The sequence below is a fragment of the Oratosquilla oratoria genome, chromosome 27 (assembly GCF_046742065.1).
Source record: "Oratosquilla oratoria isolate Oo_2021 chromosome 27, ASM4674206v1, whole genome shotgun sequence".
Taxonomy (NCBI): domain Eukaryota; kingdom Metazoa; phylum Arthropoda; class Malacostraca; order Stomatopoda; family Squillidae; genus Oratosquilla; species Oratosquilla oratoria.
Window position 1 is genome coordinate 13,312,982 of NC_134803.1, and position 16,354 is coordinate 13,329,335.

The following is a 16,354-nucleotide window of genomic DNA, read 5'->3' on the forward strand; positions in this document are numbered from 1 at the left end:
TCTTGTGGTTTCTATCCTGATGAAAGTGTTTAAATCCTGCAATATTAAACTCGGCTTCAAACTCTTTACCATTTAATCATGTCTCAGTTATTCCTATCATATCGAGATTTTCACTTTTGATATATGCCTGTATTTCTTGGAATTTATTCCAAATACTACGAGCATTAAAGTACATGGAATTAAGAAACTCATGATTATTTCTTTTTGACATGTTTTGTATTTCAATGTGATGCCTTACATTATAATTTTGTTCATTATTGACACATGAAACTATAATGACATTTGGTACTTCATTGACATTCAATGCCTCATGGACATCTGGTCCCTCACGGTCATTTGATCTCTTATGTACACTTTGCCCCACTATGTCACCGCATTCCACACTGGCCACCCGTCGTTCGTTGACATTCTGTCTGGTATCCCTTCCTAAAATTATATTCTGTCCCCCACTGACATTATACCCTACCATGATATTTTGTCCTCTACTATCATTGCATACCATTGTAATATTTTTTCCTCCACTATCATTATATCCCATTGTGATATTTTGTCCACTATTAATATATCCCATAGTGATATTTTGTCCTTTGACATTACATCCTAGTTTAATATTTAGTCCTCTACTGACATTATATCCTAAAATTATATTTTTTTTTCGTACACTGACATATTGCTCTACATTATTACTATACCCTACTCTGTTTTCCCCAATACACTCTATCCTTCCATTATGCTGTTCCCTTGAAACTGACCTTTACCACTTCTTTCCTTGAGTATTTGTTTTCATTTTCTCAATATACCCTGTGGTAGGAGAGGAAAGAATTCTGCCACTGTGATTCTCATGCAAGTCTGAAAAGGCAACAAACTACGTATTCATTCTATGAGGAGTCAAGGCATATGAATGAGAGATTTCTAACCAGTACCATATTGGGTCAATAAATGTGTAATTGTGGCACAGGTAAGAGTAAAAGGTAAGAGATTGCTAGTATGTTTGTGAGAAGGAAGATGGATGTGTTAGTGGTAAGTGAAACCAAGTTGAAAGGGAGGAGTGATTTGAGTGAGTTTGGGAGAGTGGTTGGAAGAGTGTTGGGAGTGTTGAGGGGGTGAGGGAAGGAAGGAGTGGCTCTACCAGCAAGTAATGAAATTGGAAAATGTGTAGTGGAGTGGTAGGAAGTGTCTTTATGGTTAATGTGGTTGAAGGTGAAACTGAGATGGGAGATGTTGGTTTTTGAGAGTGCATAGTCCTTGTAGTGAGAAAATTAAAGAGGAAAAGGAGGCTTTTTGGATAGATATAAGTAACTGTATAGAAAATTTTGATAGGAATCTCAATATAGTAGTGTTAGGGGATCCCAATGCTAGAGTAGGGGATGAGTCAATAGATGGAGTGTTAGGGTAGTTTGGGGTGTAAGGTAAGAATCTTAGTTGAGAGATGGTGTTGATGTGATTAGAAAGTTGATTATAGAAAACAATGTTTAAGAAGAGAGCTAAGTATAAATATACATGGGAAAGGGTGTTGGAGGGAAGGATGGTTGATATGGCATTAATAGACTGTGTAGTGGTATCCAAAGGAAGAGTGGAAAGAGTTATGGATGTTCATGTTTTCAGGGGAGAGAGTTTGGGTGTGTCAGATTATTTGTTGGTAGAAGGGATATTGATAGTGTAGGAAAAGTTCAGGAAGAGGAAAAGGATGGTAGGTAGAGAGGTGCTGAGAATTAACAAATTGAATGGAAAGGAAAAGGAGAAGGAATACCAGGAGAAGCTGAGAAATATATGGAAGGTGGTGAGGAAGAAAGTAGAAGTAGGAGTAGAAGGCAAATGGGTTTGTCTTAAGGAGGAAGTAACAAGGTGTGCAAAGATGGTAGATGGAATAAGGGGGATGGGAGGGAGTAGAATAAAGGGTACTGATTGGCGGGATGAAGGAGTGTAGGTAACAGTAGAATAGAAAATGTGAGCATACTCGTATGTAGGTTTGTTGAAAGTTAGGACTAGGGAAGCATGTAAAAGATACGAAAAGAAGAGAGAAGTAAAATAAGGTGAGGTAAGCACAAAGGAGAGCATATGTAAAATGTAGTAGGAGTGTGACAAAATCTACTTACTATAAAGCGCGGAGTTTTCTCAAATTGTCAGTTTTCACAAAACCATAGTGAGCTTGAGCGAAAACGGAAAGGGGTCCGGCGTTTTTGGGCCACGTCACGTTGTTTAAGATAGTGGTGGTTTTTTTTTTGTTTTTGTTTTTTTGTATCTTAGGCACCATGCCCGCCAGGGAACCCGACGCTAGCAAGAAAAGGCGTCTTCGCCACTTTTGGAAATGGATTACGGTTAACCGGAAAAAATAAAAAACAGAACTGCAGAATGACAAGAACCTGCATGCCCAGTTACGTGCAAGTCCTCCGAGGGTGCCAGTCCTCCGAGGGTGCAAGTCCTCCGAGGGTGCAAGTCCTCAGAAGTTGTAAGCCCTTCGAGGCTGCAAGTCCTCCGAGGTCGAAAGTCCTACGAGGGTGCAAGTCCTCTGAAGTTGCAAGTCCTACGAGGTTGTAAATCCTCCAGGGTAATAAATCCTCCAAGGTAATACAGTAAGTCCTCCAAGGTAATAAGTCCTCCAAGGTAATAAGTCCTCCAAGGTAACAAGTCCTCCAAGGTAACAAGGTCTCCAAGGCTCCTCAAGTTGTTGCATCGGCCATTGATATTGGCTCAGGCGAGAAACCCGCCAGCTAACAACGGACCCTCAAGTGAGGGAAATTCTTCTGGCCCCAAAAGTAGTGATCGAAGAAACTAACAACGTATATCCATTTCCATCTGTATACGCAACCCAGATATGTTCAATATTGGGTGTCATGATATATATATATATATATATATATATATATATATATATGTATATATATGTATATATGTATATATATGTATATGTGTATATATATGTGTGTATATATATGTATGTATATATCTGTATATATATATGTGTATATACAGGTAGTCGTCGACTTACGACAGAGTTCGGTTCCGACAGACAGGTCGTAAGTCGATCTGGACGCAAGTCGGTCTTTATATATATATACAGCATATATTACCCTTTAAATATTTTTTGTTACTGTATATATATATTGTATATTATATTTAGCATACTGAAATAATCTTAGCATCTTAGAACTATGTTGTATAGTATTTCTTAACCTTTTTATAATTTTATCTGATTTTCTTTGGGAAATGTAGCCTAGGCCTAAGCATACTGAATAAAATCCTATCATCTTTAACCTATGATATCTAATATTGTACGAGTAATTTCTAACCTTTTTATTATTTTATCATCAGACTTTAAGAAACGTATGCATACTGAATAAAATCTTATTATCTTTGAGCTACGTTGTTTAATATTCATTAACTTTTTTATAATTTTCGTTAGGAAACGTAGCCTAGGCATACGCATACTGAATAAAGTCCTGTCATCTCTGACCTACAAATACATTTTTGTTGGTTACATTAAAATCATTACAAGGCAAAATTAGGAATTTTTTTTTAAATTTCAAAACACATTCTTTTCGTTTACGTACTGTACCGAAAATATTGTTATCGACAATAGACTAGGCATAAACAAAGTTTACTGTTACATTTTATTAATCAAAACATAAAAATACAAAATGCTGTACCGAACATATTGTTATCGACAACAGACTAGGTATAAAAAAGTTTTACTGATACATTTTATTAATTGCAAAACATATAGAAATACAAAATGCAAGGCAAAATTAGGATTTTTTTTATTTCAAAACACATTCTTTCCGTTTACGTACTGTACCGAACATACTGTTATCGACAAACTTGCCTAGGCATAAAAAAAATATTGTTACATTTTATTAATTGCAAAACATATAGAAATACAAAAATACAAAATGCATTGCAAAATTAGGAAAGATTTTACTTCAAACAAAAAATTGAAAGAATATTTAGCTGGCTGGGATGCTGACGCTGTCGGCAGCCTGCCAAAACTATCGCACTAGCGTCTCGCGACATGCAGAGTAATTGTGTCTACGCTGCCAGACATAACATTGCAATTCTATTACTCTATCAAATGTTAAATATTATTGCACTATCTCGTGGTCGTAAAGTCGATCAGTCGTAAGTCGCATATGTCGTAAGTCAACGACTACCTGTATATACATATATGTGTATATATATATATATATATATATATATATATATATATACCTGTATGGGTTCCTCTCTTTTATTATCTAAACCAAACCGAACAAATCATACATTAAAACAATGAGGGCGGAGCCCTGGCCGCGAGCGAAGCGAGCAGTACCGCAGGCCAAGCACCCATGGCGGAGCCATGGCCGGCGTCAGCCGGGTGCTTGTATATATTAAATGATATTTTAGAAGGAAGTGAATAGAATTAGGAAGGGGTCAGTTAGAGAGGAAAATGGAAAGGTTTAGATGGACAGCTCTTAATGGAAGTGAAGGTATAAGGGGAAGATTGGTAGGGTATTTCATGGAGTTGTTGAATGTGGAGGTGCACTAGTGTCAATGCATTACTGATTTCAATTTCCATTAGACTGATTTTGATAAAAAAAAAAATTGAGAAGTATTTATTTCTTATGAATATTCTCAATAAAATAGTACCTAAACTACAACATTGATATTCCCTATTCTAAAACATGAAATGACCAGAGCTGAGCATTTGCGTTACCGCATCAAGAAATGTAGTACCTGTATAATGGAGTTTGGAAAAAATAATATCAGGACAATATGAAATTGGTACAAAGGCAGTAAAAAAATATAGCTCTTAAAAGGACCTAGGAGTAACTATTAATAAAGACATATTACCAGACAAGCATATAAACAAATAACCAGAGAAACATACAATTTACTAATATCAATAAAGGTGGCTTTTAATTACTTGGAAAAAGTAATGTTGAAAAAAAATATTAGTCACACTGATAAGACCAAGATTGGAGTATGCTGCGACACTATGGGCAACCAGCACAAAAAAGAATAAAAAAAAAGTAGAAAGACTCCAAAGAGCAATGACAAAGATGGCTCCAACACTTTCAAAGTTGACATGCGAACAAAGATTGTCAAAACTGGAACTACCAACCCTGGAACAAAGAAGAGAAAGAGGAGATCTATTGGCCATTTACAGAATCATGAAAAGGATGGAAGTCCTTGACAGAGAAGATTTATTAAAGTGGGATAAAAGAAAAACAAGAGGACATGAAAAGAAACTCAAAAAGGATAGTAATAGAAGAGATCTGAAAAAAATAGTTTTCCACACAGAATGGTGGATGTCTGGAAGAAATTGGATGAAACAAGGGTGTGCAAAAACCATACAAGAATTAAAGAACAAACTAGATGCTGAGAGATACAAAGACGGGTCATTACGAGCATAGCTCCCCTTCCCATATAATAAAACTAGGTTATAATGTTACTGTGTTACTACATTACTAACGCACTACTTGTCCAGTGGTAATGAGCTCAGCTCTGCAAATATTTGTGGTAAGGCAGCTTTGTGGGAAGTTTGTGGAAAAGGGTAAAGATTTCTTTTATGGGGGGGGGGCTTTCATGGATTTGGAAAAGGCTTATGATAAGGTACAGTAGACAGGAAGGCACTGTGGTAGGTGTTGCAGATGTATGGGATAGGGGTAAAGCTGTTAAATATAGTCACAAGCTATGTATTAGGGTTGGGAATGGTGAAAGTGAAAGGTCTTGGGGTCATGATTGTATTATGTCACCATGGCTGTTCAATATTTATGCAGATGGAGTGGTGCAGGAGGTAAATGCAAGGGCAGATGATTGAAGACAGGTAGTGAGATTGGAGCTAAGTGGAAAGTGAGCCAGTTGCTATTTGCTGATGACACTGTGCTTGTGGCTGGGTCAGAGGAGAGTCTAATGCAGTTGGTGATGGAGTTTGGGAAGGGTGGCACAGTTATAGTGGAGGAAGTTGAAAGTAAATGTGGATAAAAACAGTGATGAGATGCAGAAAGGGAGATAATGATGGGGTTGGAGGTAAGTTTTAAAAGAGAGAGGTTAAAAGAAGTGGATAGTTTTAAGTATTTAGTGTGACATGTAGCAGGGGATGTAGGAGTGAGGGTGGAAGTAAACTGTAGAGTAAGGGAAGCAAGTAAATGTCTTATGGGGACGAAAAGTGTCCTGAGATGCAAAGAGACGACTGTATGAAAGAGTGAATGTGCCTGATTGTGCCTCCTATGACAATGTATGGGGCAGAGACTTGGAATGCAAGGGAGGTGGAAAGGAGAAACTTAAATGTGTTTGAGAAGTATGGTGGGGGTTATGAGGATGAATAGAATGAAAAATGAGAAAGTGATGAGAGTGGGGGTGGAAAGAGAGCTTGTATATAGGGCTAATGAAAGAATATTGGAAAGGATTGGGCACATATAATGATTGCAAAAAGACTAGCAAAAAGTATGCAAGGCAAAGGTGGATGCAGTGAACTTGAGGGGAAGACCAAGAATGAGATGGATGGATGGGATGAAGGGGGCTTTAAGTAAGAGGGAAATGTGTTGAGCAGTGAAAGGAGAAGGCAGGGGATAGGGGTGAGTAGGGAATGGTTGTGAATGGACAATGAATTAATGTGGCCTTAAGGAATTTCTCTTCATTTTCCCTATTTTTGCATAAGTGGACAAGGAGGGAGGGTTGCCAAGTAAATGATGTGGTGGGACCCTGCTATGGACGTGCTCTGTCTTGCTGCATTGCCTCTGACCTGGGTAGTGGGCATGAGACAGAGATGGTCCTTCATCCACAAGGAGATGATATGAAAAGGAAACAAATGGGTGATGGATGGTAGTGGCAAAGACTATATAGGAAAGATGGGAAAGCTTCTATTTCTACTAATAAGAAAACGTCATCCATCCAGCATGAATGCGCGCCATCTATCGACAGAGCTGCAAACTATAAATCGGAAGTGGCGTAGCGTGGCTTTCAAATCATACTAAACTTGTATTATATATAGTGTTTTTGGAAATTTTAAAACTGATCCTTTTGCTAAAATAATCAACATTTCGAAAACGTTTTACTTTCTCTTTATAAAATAATGGGTAGTAATTTTATGACTTGCATGCAAATAAGACTATTTAATATATGCTTTACACACATGATCATATTTATAAAATCAAAAGTTGGTAAAATACTTCTGCACAATGCATCATTCATTACTAAATATTTGAAATTGAGTAAACGGTTAAAATTTAAAAGGTTATTTTAGTTATATTTATTTCATTATTTCTGTAATATGTTTTTCTTGTTTGTGCTTGTGCTTATGTTTGAACTTTGTATACTTATTCAAGTGTCTGTACACAAATTATACAAACAAGGATAGTAAAAGTTAGGTGTACATGAGATTCTTTTAGTTGCAACAAAGCAATACTGTCTTGTAAAGAACATATACAAAACAAACTAAAAGAAATAACATTATTCAACTTCAAAAATTAAACATACATCAGGCAAGCAAAACATGCAATCAGATATTAAATACCAAACAAAACATAGGAAAATCAGTAATCAAAAACAATAATATGAAACAAAAATAAACAAAGAAGCAGACATAACATGCATATTGATTAAGCAAAAATAAAGCAAAAAATGTTAACAGAACAAAGGAAAACCACAAAAGCAAACAAACAAAAATATATACATATGTAGCAAGATAGGTACTGTATTGTAAACAACATAGACAAAAATAAAAGGATGAACATGCAAGAAACAAGTCACAAAATTAAACAAACAAGATTTGCAATCATACGTAAAATAACAAGCATAACACAGAGAAATCATTCAACTAAAACAGTTAAATTTTAAAACTACCAAAGAAGCAGTCACAGCCTGCTAAAAAAAAAAGAAGAAACATACATATACCAAGGCCTCCTCCCCCTTACAAGGGGGGTAGCCAAAAAGAATGCACAAAACCACTCCCACCCCCTCCATCCATTGCTGTGCCTGCCTGGGACTGCCATAAAGATATGGTATGAATTTGACATGATCAAATCATATTTCTAGATATTTTCAAGGTATTCATCTATAATTTTCATTTCCAAGCTAAGTGACAATGCACTGACATAAAGAAGATTTTAACTATGTTCTATGTTATTCCTCCATTTTCTGTTAAAGTTTCCATGTACTGTGGATGTTGAATCTCTTACCTTTCTTTATCTTTAGGAAAAACGTGAAAAATCAGATGGGGAGTAATTTTTCTTCTTTTTGCACACCACACATGGGTGATAGTTCCGCCCATTCATGATTGAATGTCCCGCTTAATTGTAAACAAACAGACGATGCAGTTAAAACTGGTGATTGACGTGAGAGAGCCGCACACTAAAATGTATGTGGACGCGGCTCTCTGTGAGCTTTCCCATCTTTCCTATATAGTCTTTGGTAGTGGTATCAGCAGGAGTGGGTGCATGCCTTGGCTGGCTATCTCTTATAAGGGGGAAGAAGCTTTTTATTCTATAGAGTCTCTAGTTTGCCAATGGGGAAATTGCTTATATTGGAAAAAGATCTGTGATGACCCAATTAATTTCTTTGTGTTTTTGAAGTTACTATTAGGTATTTCTCCTATATGATGAAACAGGGCCAGTCAGGCAAAATCCAACCCAAAGGGTTTCTTTCATTTCTATAGAACAAAAAATAAAGAAAGAATAGGACCAATTAAAAATGATGAAAATGTCATGGTAGAATCGGAGGAAAAAATGAATGAGGAGTTTAACAATTATTTTCTATTGGTGTTTACTAATGAGAGGTTAGATAAAGTACCTGACTGTGATCCGATTTTCAGAGGGGATGAAGAAAGTAGTCTATCTAATATCAGCATTAGTAAAGAAGTAGTCAAGCAGATTGAAAGACTTAAAGCTACAAAATCTCTGGGTCCAGACGAAATTTTTCCAAGAATGCTTAAGGAGTGTAAATTTGAAATCTGCGACCAGTTAACTGAAATATTCAATAAATCGGTAGACACTGGTTTTGTGCCAAGTGCTTGGAGTCAGGCAAACGTTGTTCCTGTTTTTAAGAAGGGAGATAGATCATCTATATGCAACTACAGGCCAATCAGTTTGACATCGGTTATAGGAAAATGCTAGAATCAATACAGGTAAACGTCGACTTACGATGGCATTAGGTTTCGATAGAGCCATCGTAAGACGATTTCATCGTAAGTCGATCCCCAATTTGTGTATCACTGTTCCGTGGTCACTGTACCTAGCCTACCTGTATATTAACCACCAGAGATACTGAATATAGCCTATTAAACATGTACAGTAGTTTATTTAATTATTTTTATCCTTTTTACCATATTCAAACACTATAATATGTATTTTCAGTACGGACTTAAATCTCGCGGGCAGCAGCCAATGCCAGCCGTACGACGTGACGTAATAATACTCGCATCATAAAATATAGTCACCGCTTATATCGATCGTTCTCTCTTTCACCCGCGAATTTTGAAAACCACAGAGAATGGGATTCAAGGCACATTTGAGAGAATGTAAAAACACAGGGGCGACTACAATAAATATAATCAAGACGCCGATATGGCAGCGTCGCGAATCCACTTGCTCCTCATGACGCCTACGTGTGCGGCACCGTATGGAAGGGGTTAAATTATCATATCGTCGTCGTCATCGTAAAGTCGAACAATCGTAAGTCGCGGCCATCGTAAGTCGACGTTTACCTGTAATAGTAAATAGACTCAGAGGACACATCAAAGGACATAATTTAATTCGTGATTCACAGCATGGTTTCTCCAAGGGTAAGTCATGTGTGACTAATCTTCTATCTTTTTACACTAAAATATATAATACAATGATAATTACGATGTTATTTACCTTGACTTTAGCAAAGTGTTCGACAAGGTGCCACACCAGAGACTGCTAAATAAAATCAAAGCCCATGGCATAAGAGGAAAAGTGTTAGAATGGATTAGAGCTTGGATTAGTAACAGAAAACAGCGGGTCACCATAAATGGAGTAAAATCTAGGTGGGGCAATGTTACTAGCGGGGTCCCCCCAGGGCTCGGTTTTGGGTCCCTTGTTGTTCATTATGTACATAAACGACTTAGACAATGGGATAAATAGTGATGTTAGTAAGTTTGCGGACGACACTAAAATAGGACGCCTAATTAGGTCATGAGACGATGCAGAGATTCTGCAGGATGATCTTAATAAATTGTTAACATGGTCGGTGAAATGGCAAATGAACTTCAATATCTCTAAGTGTAGCGTGTTAAACGTAGAGCTACACAACCCCAAAAATACATACAGCCTAGATAAGACCTTTTTAAAAACATCTGAGTGCGAGAGGGACTTGGGAGCTCTGGTGAGTCCGGACCTTAAAACCAGGAAGCAGTGCATTAGCACCAGAAATAAAGCTAACAATCATCAGGTTTCATTGCTAGTATGGTAACGAATAGAAGTGCAGAGGTAAGTATTAAACTCTATCTAGCGATAGTTAGACCCATCCTTGACTATGCGGTACAGTTTTGATCTCCGTCCTACAGAATGGACATAAATTCACTAGAATCAGTACAGAGAAGAATGACCAAAATGATACATGGACTCAGAAATTTGCCTTATGAAGAAAGGCTTAAGTACCTTAACTTACACTCTCTTGAAAGATGCAGAGTGTGGGGTGGTCTAATAGAAGTGTTCAAGTGGATCAAAGGTGATGCAAACAAGGTCATCATAATAAAACAACAGGGCAGGACTCGCAGTAATGGGTATAAACTGGACAAATTTAGATTTAAAAAGGAAATAGGCAAGAATTGGTTTACTAATAGGGTGGTTGATGAATGGAATAAACTTAGTAACCATGTAGTAAGCGTTGAAACTATCAGTTGTTTTAAAAAACGATTAGATAACTTTATGGATGGGGATGACAGGTGGTGATGGATATGGAGCTGCCTAGTGTAGGCTTTATGGTCTCTTGCAGTCTCGTTTACTCTTATGTGTTCTTATGTTCTTAAACTAACTATATAAGTATGTGGAAGCATTGTGGTGTATTACAGTGTGCTCTTGACCCAAGCAGTGTGGTAGGAAACAAGGATAATATTTCATGAGATCTGAAATGAGTAGGGCATTGAATGGGTTTTATTGTATATGAATTTTCTTTGAATCAGGTAACCTCCTTGTAAGTGGTAAAAAGATTTTTAGTAAGTATTATATATTATGTATTTATTTCTCACCTTGCCATGTATAACTATTGTATTAATGACCACCAGGTTCCTGCAGACTTTGGCCCACAACCCTCAGGTCACACACATGCCACCTATTCCTCCAGCAACACCTGACTATCGAATTGCCCTTCTTCTTAATGCATACTCTACAAATCAGGTAGGTCAGGCCTTACATAATCTCACTGACTCATACCATGTAATTATATTCATAAGGAGCAGAGTGTGGACTTGTGTATTTACCTAGTTGTATTAAAGGGAAAGGAGCTATGCTTGTGGTGACCCCTCTTTGTATCTTTCAGCATCAAGTTTTTTCTTAAAATCTTTAATAGTGTTTGCACACACTGTTTCTTTGTCTAATTTGTTCCAGGTATGTATCACTCTGTGTGGGAAGCTTTTTTTTTATTTTTATTTTTTTCCAGATCTCTTATGTAATTGTCTTTTTTTAATTTATTTCCGTGTCCTCTTGTTTTTCCATAGTCCCATTTCAATAAATCATTCTTATGTAAGATTTCCATTCCTTTCGTAATTCTATAGATAGTAGGTCTCTTTCCTTTCTTTGTTCCAGAGTTGATCATTCTAATTTGGACAATCTTTGTTCATATGTCATTTTGGAAAGAGTTAATGCCAGTTTTGTTGTTGCTCTTTGTACATACATATACATACATATACCAAAGGCTTTTTCCCCCTTACATGGTGGGTAGCCAAAAAGAAAAAGGCATAGAAATCACTCCCACCCATTTCATTTCCCATATATTCCACTCTCTTCCACCCTCCTCCCTCCCTCCTATCTTAGCACCTCCTGCTCTTTGTATTCTTTCTAATCTTTTTATATTCTTTTTGGTACTGGGTGTCCATAGTGTTGCTGTGTACTTGAGTTTTGGTTTTATTAGTGTAGTTTTTTTTTTTTTTTTTTTTTTTTTTTTTTTTTTTTTTTTTTTTTTTTTTTTTTTTTTTTTTTTTTTTTTTTTTTTATTATATATATATATAATTTCCTCATCCAAATAGACAAATGCCACTTTTATTGACCTGAATAAATTGTAGGTTTCTCTGACCATTTTATTAATATGTCCGGTGCCATGTCTTTGCTGATCATCACTCCAAGGTATTTTTCCAAGTTTACTTTTTTGACCTTGTCCTCACCAATTTTATAATCTTTCAATATTCTGTTATTAATTTTTCCAAATTACATTATACTACATTTCTTGATATTGAATTTCACTTCCTACTTTTGAGTCCATTTCCAAGTCTTGTTGTAATGAGTTGCAATCCTCCATTCTTACTTTCTTTAGTATTTTTGCGTCGTCTGCAAAGAAATCCATATAACACTCTACTCCTTCATCCATGTCATTTATGTATATGGCAAACATGATCAGGGCCAGTACTGAACCCTGCAGGACACCACTTATCATTTCTTCCCAATTTGAGAATTTATCTCTAATTACTACTCTCATTTTCCTCCCAGTCAAGAATTCTTTCATCCATTCCAATAATTTTCCTCTGATGCCACCTATTGACTCTATTTTCCTTATTAGTTTCTTGTGTGGTACCTTATCATATGCCTTTTATAGGTTCATAAAGGCACAGTCTGCCCAACCATCTCTCATGTATTATATTAATCTCGAGTAGAAGCAGATCAAGTTTGTTGTACATGATCTTCCTTGTCTGAATCTAAATTGATTTGGATTCAGTATAGTTTTTGCTTTCAAATGTTTTAACCCATCTATTTTTGATGACCTTTTCACAAATTTTTGCTACTGTGCTTGTTAGGGATAACGGTCTGTAATTTGATGGATCTTCCTTGTTTCCTCCCTTATAAATCGGTACAATTTTTGCATTCTTCCAGTCCTGTGGCACCTTTCCTTCTTGAAGTGAGAATTTAATTATATTGTATATTTTATCTGTTAATTCCTCCATGCATTTTTTCAGTATCCAATTTGCAATTCCATCTGGACCATGTGATTTTCTGACATCAAGGGTTTTGATTTGGCCGCTGATTTCCTTCTGTTTTACAATTATTTCTTTCATTGAGGGAGATATCTATTTCCTCACAGTTAGGTGAGTTTTATATTGTGAATACTGATTTGAAGTGGTTGTTCATAATTTCAGCCATTTCCAGTTCTTCTGTATATTCGTATTTACCCTGCCACAGCTTTTCTATTTCTTGTTTATTCTTCAGTTTGCCATTTATATACCTATGAAATAGTTTGGGTGCTTCCTTGCATTTTTCTATTTTTTTTTTTTTTTTTTGTAGTTTCTCTTTTCATCTCTGTGTATTTTTACATAATCATTTCTTAGTTTGATGTATGTTAGCCATTTGCTTGTTTTCTTGTATTTTTTCCATTTCTTTCAAGCTTTGTCTCTTTTATCCTTAGCCTCACTACATATTTTGTTGTACCAGGTTTTTATGTGTGTTCTTTCCTTTTTTTGTTGTGGTACATATTTATTCACTCCCTCATTATAAATTTCTTTTAGTATACTCCATTTCTCTTCCATCCCTGTTTCTTCATTTAGGTTCATGTTGCGAAAGAATTTTTTGAGTTTCTCAAAACTTGATTTGTTGTACATTAGTCTTCCTATTCTATGTTTTTCATTTCTACTTTGATCCATTTGCTCTTTCAACAGAAATTCTATTAGCACATGGTCACTCTTTCCTATCAGAGTTTTATAATCAATTTTGTCGACAATTTCAGGCTCTGTCATAAGTATTAAATCCAGCCTTGATGGTTCTTCACTACCTCTGTATTTGGTGTTTTCCCTTATCCACTGAATCATTGTGTATTCGATGGTCATGTCGAGCAGGACGTTGCCCCAGAATTCCTCTCCACCTGTCACTGTCATTTCCTCTCAACATATTTCTTTTGAATTAAAGTCACCCATACATACATACATACATATACCAAGGAGGTAGCCAAAAAGGAAAAGGCATAAAATCATTCCCACCCATTCTATCCCTGAATACACTCCACATCCCTCCACCCTCCCTCTTATCTTAGCACCTCCTGGATGACGGGTCATCCCTGCACCTTGTCCACTGCCCTGGGTCAGAAGCAGTGTCACAAGACACAGCACATCCACAGCAAGGCCGCTTCATTAAATCAGCGACCCCCTTCTCCGTCCCCCCATGCATAAAAGGAGAAGACGAGGAGAAATCCCTTCGGGCTGCGTCAAATTTTGCTCACACATACTACCTTACCCCCCATTCCACCTCATGCATCACAACATCATCCATATACAACCATTCTCCATTCACCCCTGTCTTCTGCCCTCTCCTGTCCTTCCTCAACAGACATTCCCCTCTTCCCCAAAGCCCCCTTCACCCCATCCATCCAGCTCATCCTAGGACGTCCCCTCATGTTTACTCCCTCCACATCTGCCTTCCATACCTCTTTTACTAGTCTTTCTTCACTCATTCTTTCCATGTGTCCAAACCATTCTAATACTCTTTCATCAACCCTATCTCCCAACTCCCTTTCCACCCCTGTTCTCCTCCTCACCTCCTCATTTCTCCCTCTATCTAGCCTAGTAACCCCCATCATACTTCTCAGACACCTCATCTCAAACACATTCAAACTTCTTCTCTCTTCCTCTCTTATGTTCCATGTTTCTGCCCCATACAGTGCTGTTGGCACAATCACTCCTTCATACAGTCTCCTCTCAGCATCCATTCCCAAATGTCTATTCCTCATTACACTTTTTAATCCACCAAGGCATCTACTTGCTTCTCTCAATCTACATTCTACCTCCACCTTCACTCCACCTTTTCCTGCCACATTTGCACCCAAGTATCTAAAACTATCCACTTCCTCCAGTCGCTCTCCCTTAATGCTCACTTCCAGTCTACTGCCACTTTCACCCCTTGTACATCTCATCACCTTACATTTACGCACATTTATCTTCAGCTTTCTTCTATCACACACTCTCCCAAACTCTGTCACCAACTTCCTCAATCCCTCCTCTGATCCTGCCTCAAGCGCAGTGTTGTCCGCAAACAACAGCTGGCTCACCTCCCACTTTTCTCCATTTTCTTTAACCATCTCCAATCCCTGACCCACTACCCTATCTTTCCTCTGTCCTTCAGTATATTAGTTAATTTGTATTTTGTATATTCTAATATTTTGGAATGATCACTTTCTGTCCAGGACTGTGTTTTGGGGGGCGCATACACCACTACAAATTTTCTCCTCTTCATATATTTTCTTTCAACTTGCTTCGTAATTGATTCTACATTATTTTCTCCTTCAGTTATTTTTGTTACATTTAAACCTTTATTAGTCAAAATTAATACTCCGCCACCCTGCTTATCCTTTCTATTCTACGTCCAACAATTGTATAAACCTTGTCCACAGTGTGGGTGGTAGAGTACACTTTAATTTAGTTTCTACTATTCCCATTATGTCTGGTTTTTCTAAGGCCAGATAATCATTTAATTCATTCATTCCTGAAGTTATTCCATCTATGTTGGTATAAGCTATTTTTAATTTCCTTTCTCATCTTTTTCTGCCTGCTTTGTTTCCTTTTTCCTTATGCACCATTTTCTCAGTCTCAGGTCCACCACTCTCCAAAAAAAATCATTCCTCTCAGTTTCAGTTATTTATTTATTTATTTTGTTTTTTTCATTCGCTTTGTTTCTAAGTTCTTTTTCTTTTTCTTCACTCGTTTCTTTTTTTATCCATATATTTTTGTATATGGATGGGGTGAAGGGGGCTTTGGGGAAGAGGGGAATGTCTGTTGAGGAAGGAAGGGAGAGGACGGAAGACAGAGGTGAGTGGAGAATGGTTGTATATGGATGATGTTGTGACTGCATGAGGAGGAATGGGTGGGGTAGTATGTATGAGTAAATTTTTGACGCAGCCCGAAGGGATTTCTCCCCGTCCTCGCCTTTTATGCAAAGGGGGACGGAGAGGGGGGGTCGCCAATTAAATGAAGCGGCCTTGCTGTGGATGTACTGTGTCTTGCGACACTGCTTCTGACCCAGGGCGGTGGGCAGGGTGCAGGGATGACCCGTCATCCAGGAGGTGCTCAGATGAGAGGAAGGGTGGGAGGGGTGTGGAGGGTATTTAGGGATGAAATGGGTGGGAGTGTTTTTATGCCTTTCCCTTTTTGGCTACCTCCCTTGGAAGGGGGAAAAAGCCTTGGTATATGTATGTATGTATGTATATTTTTGTATTTACCTAG

The 16,354-nt window shown here is 37.4% G+C and overlaps 1 protein-coding gene across 1 annotated transcript in view; it reads left to right on the top strand.

Annotated features, from left to right (window-relative positions):
- The window catches only part of MED23 (mediator complex subunit 23), a 365,264-nt gene that overhangs the window by 159,471 nt on the left and 189,439 nt on the right, over nt 1–16,354 (top strand). Inside the window, exon 11 of the mRNA XM_076210243.1 lies at nt 11,225–11,336. Within this exon, the coding sequence (XP_076066358.1) occupies nt 11,225–11,336 (112 nt within the window). The remainder of the gene's footprint in view (nt 1–11,224; nt 11,337–16,354) is intronic.